Source organism: Coloeus monedula (genome assembly GCF_965178545.1).
Source record: "Coloeus monedula genome assembly, chromosome: 1".
NCBI classification, from domain to species: domain Eukaryota; kingdom Metazoa; phylum Chordata; class Aves; order Passeriformes; family Corvidae; genus Coloeus; species Coloeus monedula.
Window position 1 is genome coordinate 54,529,241 of NC_138781.1, and position 16,512 is coordinate 54,545,752.

At 37.9% G+C, this 16,512-nt stretch overlaps 1 protein-coding gene across 2 annotated transcripts in view; it reads right to left on the reverse strand.

Annotated features, from left to right (window-relative positions):
• SUGCT (succinyl-CoA:glutarate-CoA transferase) overlaps nucleotides 1–16,512 on the reverse strand; it is a gene marked incomplete at its 5' end in the record, with an annotated part of 342,330 nt that overhangs the window by 209,793 nt on the left and 116,025 nt on the right. For both annotated transcript variants that reach the window (XM_082285668.1, XM_082285667.1), the window contains one exon: nucleotides 2,731–2,802. In XM_082285668.1, coding sequence (XP_082141794.1) covers nucleotides 2,731–2,802 — 72 coding nt within the window. The remainder of the gene's footprint in view (nucleotides 1–2,730; nucleotides 2,803–16,512) is intronic.

Sequence of the window (16,512 nt, forward strand, 5' to 3'; positions counted from 1 at the left end):
ACTAAAAAATTCACAGTTGAGAAGTTATTCATTAATGTACCATTCATCTTTCTGCATCACATTGACAATGTTATTTTCCTTATTTTACTGTGAACATTTGGAATGAAAATGGTGTTCTCTGTTTGAAGCCTCGTTCAAGCTCTAAGATGCACACTCAGAGCTTATGCTCTCTGTGTTTTGTCCTGCAACACTAGCAAAGTACTCTCCTTTGCTGTACACAAAACTTCAGTCTTCTGAAGACTCTTGCTCAGTCTTCCTAATCAGACCAAATCAGCCACAGGTCAGGATGTGCTGTTGTAACACTTGACCACGATGAAATGCATTCCAGCCAGCAGTGTTACAAAGTTTTTTTGCAATTATCCAAGTCCTCAAACAAGCTACAGTTAGTTGTCATTGATTTTGAAAATATCACAGTGAATTATTCCAGATTTTTCTTTCTGCTTGCCCAAAAAGATACAGTTGAAGCAGAATGTTTGCACTTGTTTACAGCTTAATCCAGCTGTTACATCTCTAGACTATGTGTCTTCAGGGCAACAGCTTCCATACAGTCTGTATTTTCAGCACCAACTCAGCTGAGAAAGATTCTCTAGAAGCAATTCCAATGTTTGAATTAGTTGTCTCTGTATTTCCTAAAGTTCACTAGGGTGTTGCAGGCCTTCCTGTAATAAAGTTCTTTTCCTTTATTGGCTTTCCCTCTTCACAGTGTTTTAAATTCCAAATCACCTTTGACTTAGTACAGACCATATCTCTAATGAGTATTCATTCCAGCATTCCACTGACTTCCTCATCATTTCATTTCTGGGCAATTTAATAGTCTTTAGTGGGGGGTGGGGGGGGAGGGGGTCCCGAGTGCAGGGGAGCCGGCCGGAGTCACGATACAAACACCGATACGATTTGAGCATCATGCTCCGCTTTAATTTTCCTTACACCAACTTATATCTACTTTGCAAAGATTCACGCCCTATTCCCACAAGACAGCCCCTAAGTAGCGGGGGAGCCGACCAGTGTATAACTTTGTCAGGATTTTCAAGGCTGCCTGCTGCCAGGTACCTTTCAAGCCTGTCTGCAGCCTGAGGCCCCTTCAGGGGTTCTTCCCTAGCAACAGCCCCGGGGTGCCCAGACTGTCCTGGGGTATCATAGGCCCCTGTTCCACAAGGAATCCCTCTACAATAGTCCAAATCCATACCTACATTATCTTGATAAGGGTACACATTTATAATGATTAAACAAAAAACCATCAGCCTGCAGACCAGGGCTAATATTCGTCTCACCTAATTTTTGTCCTATACATTCTGGGGTAACACAGACCATGAAAATCTTGCTTTATCTTCTGGGGTTCCATTCACCCCTTAATGATTACAGAGGGAATATGTAGGAACAAGGCACACCATAATTCTCTCAGCTGCACCCTAAAGTCAGGTAAAGTGCATGGTCTAAAATTTTAGTGCCCACTAGTGCCCATATCAAGGTGTCAGAACCTACTGAGATGGATCTTCAGCTCTGTCTTGCTCAAGGATGGCAGGATGACAAGCATTTGCTACATAATTCTTCATTTTAGATGACAAAGCACCAAGAAGACAGCTATGTCCTGGGACACTCTGGAAAGATTTCCTTTATGAGATAATGAGTCTTTGATAAAATTGAGTTGTGGCAAGTAGACACTTATTCAGCTATTAGTCTTCATTCATGTGAAGATAATGACCACTGTAGTGGGCAGACACCTTTACAAAGAAAACCCACTAAGCAAATTTTGAAGAGGTTAAGAGCCAGTTCAAGTAAGTGAAAGGAGAGCCCCTCGAGATAGTGAGGTGGGGATACATACCCCAAACTGTACTAAAAGAGAATCAAAACAGCACTGTTCACTTACTATGTATTCCAGTTATTAGTGGTGAACTTCCACAGAAATGTGAAATGTCTGACATGAACAAATGGAGGAAAATAATGCTCAATTACCTGAGTGTCATTAATTTATGTTAAATATCCAAGTTCCTAGAGAAAAAACACAATGGCCAAAAAAGGTAGACCGTAATTTTTAAAAATGTTGTCTAATGCTATATGCAAAAATTCTTTTGTCCCAGTTTACATGTTACTGGGGTTGTTTGTTTGGAATGTTGACACATTTTATGTAGAACTTTTTTTTTAAAAAAAGATTGTTCTTCAACATCATATCTCTGCACCACTCCAAAATCAGTCCACAGTCCTGTAACAGTTCTTTTCTAAGAAGTCCACAAGTTTCTCAGTGAGCACAGATCAGCACATGGTAGTGCTCGAAAGGGCAATGTGCTCGGGTACTGATTCAAGTAGCACAAGAACAACCCATCCCCTAATGTTGCCTTGTTAATACTTTATCATGTATTTTATGGAGAAATAGTGTCACATTTCTTTCTGAAAGAGACACCAGTGTGACTTATATGACATTCACTCTTCCAAAATCAGAAGGTTGTTAGGTTGTTCATTTTTTTTTTTTTAGTTGATCAGATGTGCACAGGGGCAAAAGGGCAAAGTACTTCAAGTTTCAGAACTGGTGTGTTCTGAATTCAGGGCCAAAACACAGACCCTGTATCAGTCCCCTAGATGATCAGCCAGAGCTGCAGGATTAGAATTTATACTCACCACTTATTCCCATACCAAAAAAGAAAAAAAAAAGGAGAATAAAGAAGCAATCGGCATCTTAATTTTCCTAGTGAGAATGGAAACTGTTACACATTTCTGTACTCTCGCCTAACACACCTTGCACACAGTGACAAACTGATGATCATTTCCAGCTCCCACCACGATGTAGCCATCCTTGGTCTTAAATGCCTAGAAGAACAAAGACAGGTGATAAGCTGAAACTAAATTATAACATATTAGCACATCTTTGAAGTGAAACTTTGTAAATAACATTCAAATGACATCCTTAAACATTTCCATTCAGATCCACTCTCTAGTTCTATAAAAGTGGCTCAAAGTCATCCATCCTCAAAGATGGATAAGGCACTTTTGATTTTTTTTCTAGAGTTGAGAAGTTATCTTGGTTAATAGTTTATTTACTGAAAGTGTGTCATGAGCCACCCTGAAACTTAATGTGTCCCACATTCACAGGACTGAGGATTACCATGATAATGTTTACTTGCCAGGAGGTATTTATTCAGCTTCACTCTTAGCTTGACTCAGAGCAGACAGCTGCACTGAAATGTAACAGATCCTGACCAAATACACCAAAAAAATTGCCAAATAGCAACTACAAATTAGGAACTCCCATGGGAATGAAAGGGATAGACTGCATCTTTACAGCTCTGCTGCTGGACATTAAGCTATTCCCTTGGTCATTGGTCTCAAGACAGATCTCCTGGAGGAAAAGGGACTTCTCCAGCTTTAAAGATTTATTTTTTACTTTTTACTTCATTACAGTGGCCTTAATGGCACATTTCATGGTGAACACAACATCGAACTGGGCAGACCATAACAGCTTTCATTTCAGTCTAAACCATCTCACTTAGATTTTCACTGGAAAAAAGAAAATCTGTAATTGGCAACAATTTTTACCATTGTGTTAGGGCGTCCTCTAAAACTGGATAATGTGAACAGATTCTTCTTTTCTCCACACCTCTTTCTCATAGTGTATAAGTGCAGTTTCAGTCATACATATTACCAGCCCAATTTTTGCAAACATTTGGGAAAAAATTCTTTCACTATGAATTTGACTTCAGTGTAAGAAGCCGGCATAGGCTGGTGGCAAGGTCTTGCAACACTTTCTTGCGGAGAGCAAAACTCATCTTCCATTCTTATAAACCTTTTTTTTTTTTTTCCTTTTTTTTGATAAGCTATCATGTCCTGATTTAAAGGTGGGAATTCACACAATAAATTTTGGTAAACTTACACACAGATATAAGTGCTGGAATGGAAACACTTTAATAATCAAAATTCTTCTCATGCCACAGTGGCTTATTCTTCTTCACAGAGAGCAATATGTTGAGAGTAGCATCTCAACTTCCAATCTTTCATACAGACACAAATATGTTCACTAAGACTCTTTTACCATCTGGTATAGTCAAAGTTTTAAAATTGTATGTGGACAATCATGTCCACTGAAATGCAAGTAACTGTACATTGTAGTTATAATATCACCCATTTGCTCTTTCTGTATTTCATTTCATGGTGAATAGTATTGGCCAGTTATAAAGTTTAGCAATTTATTTTTCACACATTTAATTACGTACTTCAGTCTAAGATTCTTAGCAAGCAAAGATAAAAATCAGCAAACAATTAGTCCCAAGCATGCAAAAAAGTACCACTGACTTGGCCCCCATACAGTGAAAATTTAGTAACATACATAACGTAAAGGTACTACATACTCAGGCTGAGAAGAGCAGTAAGCACAGAAAAAAATTGGATAAAAGAATACAAAAAAAGATTTGCATGTGAACACATAAACATTCCTTAGATAAATCTGTTCAAAAAGACCTCTGTCTAAAAAAATAATAGTAGATCCTAGTAAAAGAATATGTAAGATTTTCCCTCCCAGTAAATGGCTTTTAGTGGGAATAGTTATGAATTAAAACTGTCAGTATAAACTTACTACCTTTAGTTACAGGCAAAATCTGTTTTCTGAACACCCTGCCCCAATCCTGATTTATCTTTGCTGATGTTCAGAGTTCTAAAACCAGCCTCATGCATGTCACACAAACTGTGGGTCAAACACTGTATGTATCAGGGTGCATATATAATACAGTATAATTTTTATTGGTGCAACCACCTTCTACTTCCTGTAAACACAAATTAGAATTCTTTTGTACATTCTTTTAAACTTCTAGTCGGGATGCCTGGTGCAGATTACAAAGCTTACAGCAAATGTCGTATGTGCAGATCCCCTTCCTCAGCACTTCAAAATGTATTTATATTGGTAGTATGGGCAACTCTTAGAGAGTTTATTATTTATCAGCAACTTCTTTTGAGACACATCTCTGTAAGAAGGCTGCAATCACACAATAGCTGCATACACTGTGAAACATGCATCTGTACCCACTGGCTGCCCATGCAACAGCGTAAGTCACTCTAAATTTAAGGGCCTGGTTATTAGCATGTGTGCTTCAGTTGCTTTGTGGAATGTGTGGGAAAACTGATTATTCTTAATTGCACTGTATGTCTAAAAAGCTAAAATAACAATCATGTCATCCTTACACAACAAAAATGGTATCATAATAAATGCAGCAGTGTCTTTTTCCATGAAGGCTAACTCAAATGTCTTCAGCTGCTATTTTAAGCTTCCCATTACAAAACAGCTGATTATTTGCCAGTCATTGTTGCTGATAAAGCAGAAACTTCCAAATGTTACTAGCACAATACTGATGCCAACATTTAAGGGTGACAATGGTTTTATTCATCACCCATAAATGTACACACACTACAGGTTACCACAGGTTACCATCTGGTCACAGAAAGCTTCACAATCTTATTATACAAAGGAGAGTAAGGGCAAAGTGCAGACAGATTTTAATGAGATTTTGTTTTGATAAACTGCTGTCCATCACATCGAATCATTTCACATTAGCGCAATAAAAGGCACTACACACAAGGCAAAAGTCCTTTTTCCCTTTCCTTTTTTCTGAAGAATGAGGCCTTCTGATAAGATTCTTCAGAGCACAGGCATGAGTTAACCTGCTACTCCCACGAGGTATCCTGAGCAACAGCACATCATTTGGTGAAGACAAGAAACAAATACCAAGCAAAAAATTATTTGACATCTTATTCATAGAAAAGGCAGAGAAAGATTGTGAGCATTCAAAGGTGTAGCTTTTTCAGTGTGGTGCAAAAACTTGAGGGTTTCTAAGAAAATAATCTGTAAATTCACATTGAATGATGTCTAGTACATGACATCAACACATGCATGTTCAAAGGCAGATCTCAAGGTCCAGTGTGCATGCATCACCACCTCACACTGTCAAATGGATGTTACAGGACCTCGTTAGGACTCAGCACTTTTCCAGCTTTGATCCTAGAGCACAGTGTATACCTGAGATACTTGGTGTATTGAAATATTTTAATCTCCCTAAACACATGGCATATAAACTCTATCCACCTTCAGGAATGTTCTGTGTGGTTTACAAGTATTCTCCAAATATGCTACGTAGACTACACCATAAAGACGTAGGCCAAACTTAACCTAAGTTATTACCAGAGCAAGCAAAGACTTGCTGAGATAATGAGGCCAAAAGAGACTTTTTTTCCACTGCTCTAAGTCAGTAGCCTTTCAAGATTTGCCAGCTTTGAAGGCATTAAAGAAAGACCATTAATCTTTGTATTTATTGCCTGCTTTATGAATTTTTAAGTCTGCATGTGCCATGGCAATCATCAATCATACACAAACATATTTGCATGTGTTTCAATTTGCATGTTGATTCCACAAACAAAAACTAAAATATAAGGGACCAGTCAAGAGATATGGCAATTCCAATAAAATTATTGTAAGTCTAGGTCAGTTTTCCATATTTGAGCCCAGAACGCAGAAATCAAAACAACTAGAACATTTGCAGTTGTGTATGGTAATGGTCTACTCCCCTTCATCAGGTATTTATACACATTCATAAGATCTCCTTGAGCCTCCTCTCTGCCTCTTTAGGCTAAACAGTCACAGATTTCTCCTCATATGAAAGATGCTTCAAGCCCTTAATTATTTGCTTGGCCCTTCACTGGACCTGATTCACTATGAGCATGTCCTTGTCCCAAAACCCCCAGAATTAGACTCTGTTGTGGAACCATAACTGGATTGAGTGGTTATTCATCCTCAGTGATGCTGAGCAGAGGGAAAAATCACCTCTTTTGACCTGTTGGCAATTTTCCTCCTAATACAGACCAGAACGATCTCTTTCTCACAGGGGCACATTGCTGGCTCATGTTCCATTTTTTGTTCACCAAGACCTCCATGTGTTTTTCTGCAAAGCTGCTTTCCATCAGGTCAGCCTCAGTCTGTACTGATGCATGGGATTATTTCCTATCATGTACAGGACTTCATACTTCCCTTTGTTGAATTCCATTAGGTTCTTGATGGCCTGACTCTCCAGCCTGTCACAATCCCTCTGAATGGCAGCACAACCACATTCTTGGTGGTGTATATCTTGGTAGATCATGTATCAACCATGATTCTCCATTTTGTACATTCCACAGATTTTGGAGGCCAAACAATACTTGGAGAGACCAACAGAACAAAGCATTGGGTTTTTCAAATTTTAGGATTATTCCATATTTAGGAGAGGTTAAAAGGAGAGGTTAATTATCTGAACATATGATTATTTTCATTACCAGTTACCATATTGGCCTGTTTACTGATAATGGCACTCAATGGTTGAAATATTTGAAAGTTTTCAGACCTCCTCTAGGAGGAACATTCTACTACATCAGATATGGTAAAAATGATGTATTACTCATATTTATGAGTTTTCTTATCTCATGTTCCTGTGTGAATAACAATTAGGATCTGTATAGATACTTAAAATCCTTTTTCATTGTGAATACCTGATGTTAGATACCCTTGGATTTGAAGTATCTTTCAAGACAGCACTGCCTTTTGATTCATAAACTTGAATAGTAGCATTCCTAAAAGCATCCAGCTACGAATCATGAGGGGAACACTTGAAGGTTTTGGGATAGTCAGTATGTATTGGTGAATTTTGGAGCAGGATTTAAAGGGACTTAAATTTTCGCATGCCTTCTAACTGCTCTTGGTCTTACAGGCCATGAGGCTGATTGCTTCAACTGGCATCATCAAACAGCTTGCTTAAGATTTTGGAATGACGCTATCCTCATATAAAAGCTAGATACAATATTTCTGTACATTTCTGTGTTTGTCAGCACAACAGGCAGCTCTCTCAGATGGCATTATGGCAGAACACTCCTCTGGTCTCCCTCCAAAGGCTGGCGTAGGAGAAAGCAGCTTCATGTGGAGGCTGAATGAAACTTGGGACCAGCTGGGATCAGTGCAGAACAAAGACACCTTCTTGTGAAGTCTTAAACATAACACCAGGAAAAGCCAAACCAGTATTTTCAAACAAACCTTGGAAACATATCACCAAAAATTTTTTAAGAGATTGCTTTTCGAGTGTCACTCCTTCCTCTCCCCTTCATTTTCTCATTTACAGAATCAGTGAGACACTAGATGACCATACACAGGTCTTTGTTTATAAGCTTGAAGTACTTCCTTGCTATTAATGGGTGTAGTCAAACAGAAGAGCTGATCTCTTGCAGGCTTGGAACCACAGAGTTTTATTGCATAATTTTTCTTCAATTAGACTTTGAAGTTTTCCAGGGCAATATTCAATTCAATGCAAAGGTCATTTAAGGACAAGCATCATCTAGTCTTAATGTAGATTAAAGGCTACAATTAAGAAGGTGATGTATTCATGATTTGACTGATGTGTACAGGCTCCCTTGTCCTTCCAACCATGTGTATCTACAGTATATGTTGATTTTTCTGTCTCCAAACTGATCTAATGAACTACAGTGTAGGAGATCCTCAGTTTTGCTTCAGATCCAGAATCATTACATTCCTTCCAGATGGGATAAACTTCGCACATAATTTCTCTAACTTTACATACTAGTTTGAATAAAACATCAGCTGTGCCACAGAACCATGGAGGAGTCATATTCTTTTTTCTTTCAAGGGAACGGCACAATCCTTTCATAACAACTTAATATTTAATTACTGTAACAAATGGGAACAAGACCAAGAAGTTTGGTCAGTGGTAGTTCTGAGCAATACACATAAACCATAAAGACCACACACTTTGAAACTATTTGCCTACTTCGCACTCTCTTTTAGTGAAAGCAAACAGTAAAAATAAAAAAATGTAAATTTCATGGACTGGATTAATGAATGCTGAATGTTCTCACCGAGCAAACTGGAGAAGGGCATTCCACACCAAGATTTCATTTTTCCTCTCTGATCTTTTCCACCTACACTACTTGTGTCTCGCTGCCCTACTATGTTGCAGGACATGCTATCTTGCAACTTCACAGCTGTCAGTCTGCCAGACAGATTAGCATTAACTATATCAGCTATAATTCTCTTGGGGAAAAAAAAAAGTTTGACTGGATGCCATGAGTTTCTAGGAAAGGTGTTTATGGCAAGAGTGGGAATGATTACTTTGGCCTCTGAGATGAGGCAGAACACTGACACTGATGTCAAGGAAGGCACACCACAGACTACCAGCCAGGGATATGATTCCCTTCTACAGAACCTACAACTCATTAGACAATTTTTCTGATCAGCCTTCAAGTTCCATATATGTGTGAATCCAGAAAAAAAGTGATGTTGCCTAACTGATCCATGATCAAAGCTGCTTAACCATTAAAAGTGCTCTGAATGCACCTTCCTGAAAGGGGCAGCAAAGTTTACACAAAATCACAGCATCAAACAAGGATATTTGTATTTGGCATTATAGTGTATTATTCTCAACACTCCTTCAGGAAAAAGAACAGCTTAGAACTGCTCTCCAGACCATGGCATGTTTTTATCTAGTTCTTGCCTAATGTGAGAATTATAAACTGCTGGAAACAGACTGAATCCAAGGCTTCTCCAATCCCAGCTCACTGTCCTTAAGAAACAGGTTGGAGACAGGATCTCTGTCTCTCTCTCTCTCACTTACTCTTCATCTGGCCATACAGTATGTGCACTGTTCATTTCCCAGTTGACTAGATGCCACACATAGATCTGTAATCTAAAAGTACTGGTTGGGCAAACTATTTACCAAATAGACTTTTACAGTTGTTACTTCATATTCAATAGTGCAATGAATGTTAACTTTGGTTTGCATACCCTCATACTTTAAGACAACGCTTTTTTCCAGAATATCTCAAAGAACATATGCTACCAAGGAAATTAAACTATTTTCTTCATTTTCTAATGCAATATACATTTAGCTTCACCACCCAAAAAGACATTTAAAAACTCATGGAAGAACAGTGAACAGCTTTAAAGTGGGAAACTTGTCACTTTCCCAAATTTCTAAAAATTTAAATACCTAAACTATACCTCAATTAAAAATAAATTATCTGGTACTGTAAACTGGCATTTAAACTGTTTCTTGCTGTTGAAAAATATCAGGCACAGAATCACATTCTCCATTGCCACATTAGTTTTCCATTAGTTTTTCAACAATGAAATTACACACACACAGACACACACACAAAATAAATAAACTTTAATCACAGTATCACACTGGAGCCAGTGTAATTAGTGTTGTGTCAGCATTTCCATTTAAGCCACTATTTTCGAGAGGTTTATAGCACAGCCATAAAAATTCAGTTAGGTTGAAATTAAGCAAACAAGGTCTTATACAGCAAGCAACATTTGAGTATATATACAGACAGCAGCCAGTTACTACTACTACTACTACTATATGGGAATTAAAATAGACGTTTACTGATTTTAAAGAGCACTGCAGAGCCATTTTTTAAACAGTATTTTTCTTAACATTTATAATAATGTCTCAAAAGCCTGGATCCAAGATATGTTTCCTTATTCTTTTTCCTTCTCACACAATAGTTCACACAATTTCTTGCAGTTTTGGGATTGTAAGCATTTTATTTTTGTTTCACTTTTAAAGGAAAAGAATGCAATGAAAACATTTCTTTTGAAAAACAACACACATTACCACAGTTTGATCCTGATTTAGTGATGCAGAAATGACAAATATTTCTTACACCTTCCAATAATCATAAGATATAGCTGTCTGGAAAATCTGAGTATTCAAATATGAGGTTGTAAAAATACTATTTAGAATGTAATTCTAAATAAGGTCTTATTTCTGTTTTTAGTAGAAATCATCAGAGCAGGATTTGTGTCACTATTTCTGTCCCTTTTCCCTCTCTACTCTTTGACATTAAGTCTTTTAGTGGTACAGTTTCCAAAGATGAGTTTTGTAATACTGACTACCTTTTTGGTAACTCAGTATGAGTCTGGGATCATACTGAGTCCTACAATCAGTCTAGGATTTCAAGTTGCAGACAGATGACCCAGTGCAAGTAAACTAGAACTCAGACTGGGCAGGCAGTGCTATGAACTTAAAGGTCTCAATAACTTCGTGTCCTGCTATAAGGAAGGCCCTTCAAAAAACTGAGTGGAATAATTTGTTTCTCAACAACCAGTCAATAGAGAAGAATAAGGAATCAAATTAGCAATGATGCTGGTGACAATCAGAAAAAACACCACCAATGATGACAATTACAGTGCTGCAAAATTGGCCAGGTTTCACAATTTGGCACTTCCATAACTTAAAATAAACAGCAGTCATGTTTGAAAATTGCCATTTTGCTGCAGAAAGCAAAATTACACTACGTTCTGCTAATGTGCTTTTGCCCTATTTTAGACTTTTTTAATGAATATTTCTCTCAAACATTGTGTGATCCTACCTACTCCTCAGTAAACACAGTATAGTGAACTAAGGATGGATTTCAAATATTTCAACCTTGACTCTTCAGTATCCTTGATTTGTGGTTTCAAGTCAGACTCATTAAGGTTCATTGCATGTAGTCTGTTTTAGTTTAAAACACTAATTTATCTCTAATCAAGGATTTAAATATTGAACTGGCCAGACATCTAGGATGCATGTTATTTCAAGTTCTGAATGTATGCCAAAAAATCATTGCCAGGCCATAAGAATAGTGCTGATGAGATCTATTAAAAAAAAAAGATTAAAAAATTGATGAGTGGAATGCTTACTTATGTCTAAAAAAAGGTCAGAACCACACTTCCTCTTAATTTTCCTGTAAATTTCTATTAGGTTTCCTTAAAACTATAAAATTTAGACTTCTGTTTTTCTCCAGTATTTTTTTAACCATCTCCTTTATTCTGAGAAATATTGAAATTTAATATCACATTAATGAAATTAAAATTCTATCTTCCTAAAATTTAGCATTATTTAAATTGTTAAAGTTTGAAAATCACTATAATTAGAAACCAAAATATTATGCCTTTTGTCAACTTACTATCTTGCTGGCCAATATTTAACCAATTTTTCATTTTATTACCTAATCTGTCAAATTATCTACCGATGAAGAGCTGAGGAAATCTGCATAGTGGTAGCTACTATATTGGTTTTTATCATAGATCTCCATATCTATGGCGTGAAGAGGACTTTTGCATAACAAACATAACTATCCTTTACAAAAGAACATGTCCCGGAGAATTGACGCAGTATAAGTGTGCTTTTGTTATCACACCCTAAAATCTACATCCACCTTTGTAAAAAATCATCTCCTTGCAGCCCCAAAATCTGATGAACATAGGTATACCAGTAAAACTATGGGAAAAGACAATCGGAGGAGGCAAAAGGAGGAGAAGTCGAAAATTCCAGTTTTCAAAATTGATCCCACATTTTTCCCCTTCAGACTTGAAAGGAAAAAACCCTTAAGTTTTCATTCACAGGTACTCATGTTACTCTTTAACAAACTCTTCATTCGTATGAATTGCTAGGCTTATACTGAGGTTTCATCTTGCCTTAGGCCGCCATAACACTTTTTTTTGCTCTGGATGGCTGAGGGGCAGCCTGCTTCTCATACATGATGGTATGAACATCCAAAGGACAATCTTGATTTAATCATGGGAGATTCATAGGAGTCTGAGCTTATTTAGGGCAGGATTCTGACTCTGAAGACCACCCAGTACAACAGTTTTAATTTCTTGGCATGACCAGCAAATTTACTTATCACTTTCTTAAAGAAAAGCCCAATTGTAAACCAAAGTGGTGAATTCAAAGGTTAAGGACTATATGTGCCTCTGCCAAACACTGTGACATCAGGAAAAATGCAAAATTACTGCATTTTTTGCCCCAGATAATTGCCATAAACTGTTTAAATTATGAAAGCATTAAATGTTATACAGCCAATTCTGCACCCTTTTTATTTGTTATGTCCTCATTGATGTTTCTGCTGATTTTCATCAGCATCAGTGCTAATTTGATTCCTTGCTCTTCTCTGTTGACTGGCTGTCAAGAAACTCACAAATTATTATTCCACTCAGTGTCCTGAGTTTTGAAGAGCCTTCTTTATAGCAGGACAGAACACTGTAACAGCATCACTGCACCTCAATCAACTGACAAGTGAGCATGAACACACACTGCTTCTGCTGGAGTCTTTAGCAAAAAGCACCATTGTTTCACATATTTTCATAATAAATAATTTAGAGAAAGTAACCCGCAGCAAATATACATAGCATAATGTTAAATTAGTTTAATTAATTAGTCACGTGCAGCCAAATAACTTTAACACTATCCAGCCACTGCAATCCATACACCACAGCACAGTAATGTTACAGTCTACATGCAAACAGCAAAGATCTCCTGTAAGAGTGAACATCTCTTAAAGAGTGAATGAGTCTTGTCACAGAAATGATCCCAGCTCCCAAGGGCCCCAGTCTGGCTACGGCGAAGGGATGGTGCCAGCAAGTCTGGAGGAGCAGCCTGGCACCTGACCTTCATCATGCTTTCGCCTCCCTCTTTGCTGTGTTGGCGAAGTCAAAGGACTGGTTTCCTAATGATCCAGACGGCCTTCTGGTGACACCGGGGTTGGCATCAAATGGGCAGCATCAAGCCCGGCACACAGGCCTGCCATTGTGCTGGGAAGGACTAAAATGGGCTGCTGGCAGAAGCTTGGCCTGTTCTTGCACCCCTGATAACAGCCTAAAGTGCTGCCTGCCCACTTTTCCCTGGAGTTGGCTATGAAATGACCTTTCACAGAAAAAAGGTTCTTGTCCCTCAATTATATGAAGCTGATATCTGATTTCCTCACTTGGGGAGGGGGAAGAAGAAGCAAGTAAGAAGAGGTGCATAGATTTATAAGGGCACTCTTCTTCCCCACAGGGGGCTGATGAAAGCATAGGGATGTTTTAGACCTTCCTTTTAACAGTACCAAAAAATAATAACATAGAGAAGAGTAACAAAATGAATTTAAATGGTTATACTAATTAGTACAGAGACAGTTTCAGTAACAGTGGGATTCTGGTATATTTAATTTCCTTCCAATATACATTTCCTTTCACAGGTACAAAGCTTGGGCATTTTAATAGACATTGACAAAGCTGTGCTTGTAAGTGGGAAGGATGGCTGCTAGAGAAAATTATGCAGGGAGGCATACCAATTTTCACATCAAGTTATGTACTGAAGCATAAGATTTTGTAGACAAAGAATGTGTTTCTCCAGCTACTTGATCTGTCTTTTTCTTTTCAAAATCTGCACAAGTTAAAACAAAATACACCAAGTAAGCAATCAAAGCAACCTTAAGCTGCCATAAAGAATCCAAAATAACTGAAATGAGTGATGCATATGGTTGTGCACTGGACTTCAGCTTCCAAATGAAAATGAAGATCCTATACAGTAAGATTTGATTTGTATTCCAAAGAAAACTTTGGGTTTCAAATGTATAAAACAGGAGGCCAGCCTTTCCTTACAGAAGTTTAAAAACTACTAAAAATCTTTTAGGACTTAAAACCTGATGAAACAGAATAAATAACAGTAAGTCTATGGTGGCATATGATTGCCTGCCCTGAGAGTTTGGGCATTTCAAGGTTTAGACGAGACAATTTCTGTTCCTTTATAAGAAACTCTGCAGAAGTACCTCAGAATAAGGATAACTTCCACTTCTAGTGGAAGGTGTCCCTGCCCGTGGCAGAGGGGTTGGAACTTAAAGATCTTTAAGGTTCCTTCCAACACAAGCCATTATATGATTCTATGATAACTTCACATTTGTCCTGGTTTTCATCAGATTGCAGAATGTGAACCGAATGTAAACCCTAAGAATCTTCCTGAGCTTCTTGAGCTGCTACAAGTACTTGTAAAATGCAATCCAGAATGAATACACTGCTAATAGTATGCAAGCTGGGACCTAAGGGCATTTCAATAATACCTATGCACAGGTATTTCAATAATACCTATGCAACTTTGAACAGCAGCACTCATCTCCTACTTGGATGTTTCTGAAAACATCCTGCTGCTAGTCTGCTGTTGACATCAAGAATCATGAACTTAAACAGCAATGAGAAGGGAATGAACATTTCCACCGATCATTAGTACATTTACACTGTTTAAATGCCACCTCCAAGAAACGGTTTGCAGAAACAGACAGCTTCCTTTGGAGGGCACAGTTAGGTTTTCCCTTTCTCTTCTCATGTCAATTAGCAGAATGTAAACTTAGACATCACAAAGAAGTTACATCACAAAAGTGTGTTAAAACACAAATCACATATGAGGTGGTAGAAGGCACAGACATGTCAGGAGAAGGAAAGTAAAAGCATTATTATCATGTACTTGGGATCATCTTTGCTCCCATCCAGACAACAACAGAAGCAGTGAATAGTAAAAGTGAGAAGGCTGGAACATTTTTCTGGACAACATTCCTACACAAAATGCCTCTTCACATAGGAAAGGGAAGGAAGGACATGGGAATTCTGGAATGGAAATTCTGCAAACCCTAACAAGCTGTCAGTCATTCTACTAACTGCTCTGCAAACTGCACCTTCCCCACAATTGTCCACAGCCAGATGTCCAAGACAGAGGTTTGGCAGGGAAGAATTTGGTGGATACAGACCAGCATCAACTTGAATAATGACAGACACGGGAGTTCCTAAACTTTGTTAGGTACACAGAAATAAGCAAACATCTGATTCAAAAATGATGTACTTATACTAAAACTGACAGCTAATTTAAGAGTTAGATCTGGATATTGACCTTTTGGGGGAGAATTTGATTACAAGTGCCTTTGTTGTCTAGATTAGCATAGGAGTGTCAAGAACCAAACAAGAGCACAGGAAAAAGTGTCATCAATTCAGAGATAAATGTGGCTCTAAACACAAACTTGGATAAGAATTTACAATAATGTTCAGGACATCAGTTTGTTTTCCTGGCCCAACTGGAATTTAGATGGAAAAAAAATACAAGCTCTAAAACTGCTTATTTTTTAGTATGGACAGAGTCATAAACAGCCTGTAGCCAGATTACAGGCACAAACCTACTCCTAATGAAATCCATCCTTGCTCCCCCTCAGGTATGTCAGAAAGCTAGTATGTGTCTAAAGTGAGCAGACACACAGGAACTTCATTGTCAATTAAATTGGTTGACCATGCCATTTTGCCTCAGTTGGCCAAGTCATACCAACAGCACATAATTATATATTGCTAAGAACACAAAAAGTTTTCTGCTGCCAGGTGTTCTCACATTTTGCTTTTTTTTGAGGCAGGGTGGCTGAGAATTGCTGGTCCATTAAACAACTAAATGGACTTAGTGACTCTGCATGTGAGGCAGAAATAAAGTAAGCTGCTAGTAATTTAAAAATAATAGAAAATATGGGATCTCCAGATTATCTCTCTGTCACACATTCTTCCCCCATACTCCCATCCAGGGGTCTTTCATCCGGATAACCTCAACTTGACTAACAGGCAAATATCCTTTCTGGATGAAGGCTGGGCAAAACTGTGGCTTCAACAGAACTCTCACACTTCCTCTTAAAAAACCAGACGTAATTTCAGAGAAATCAAGATTTTTC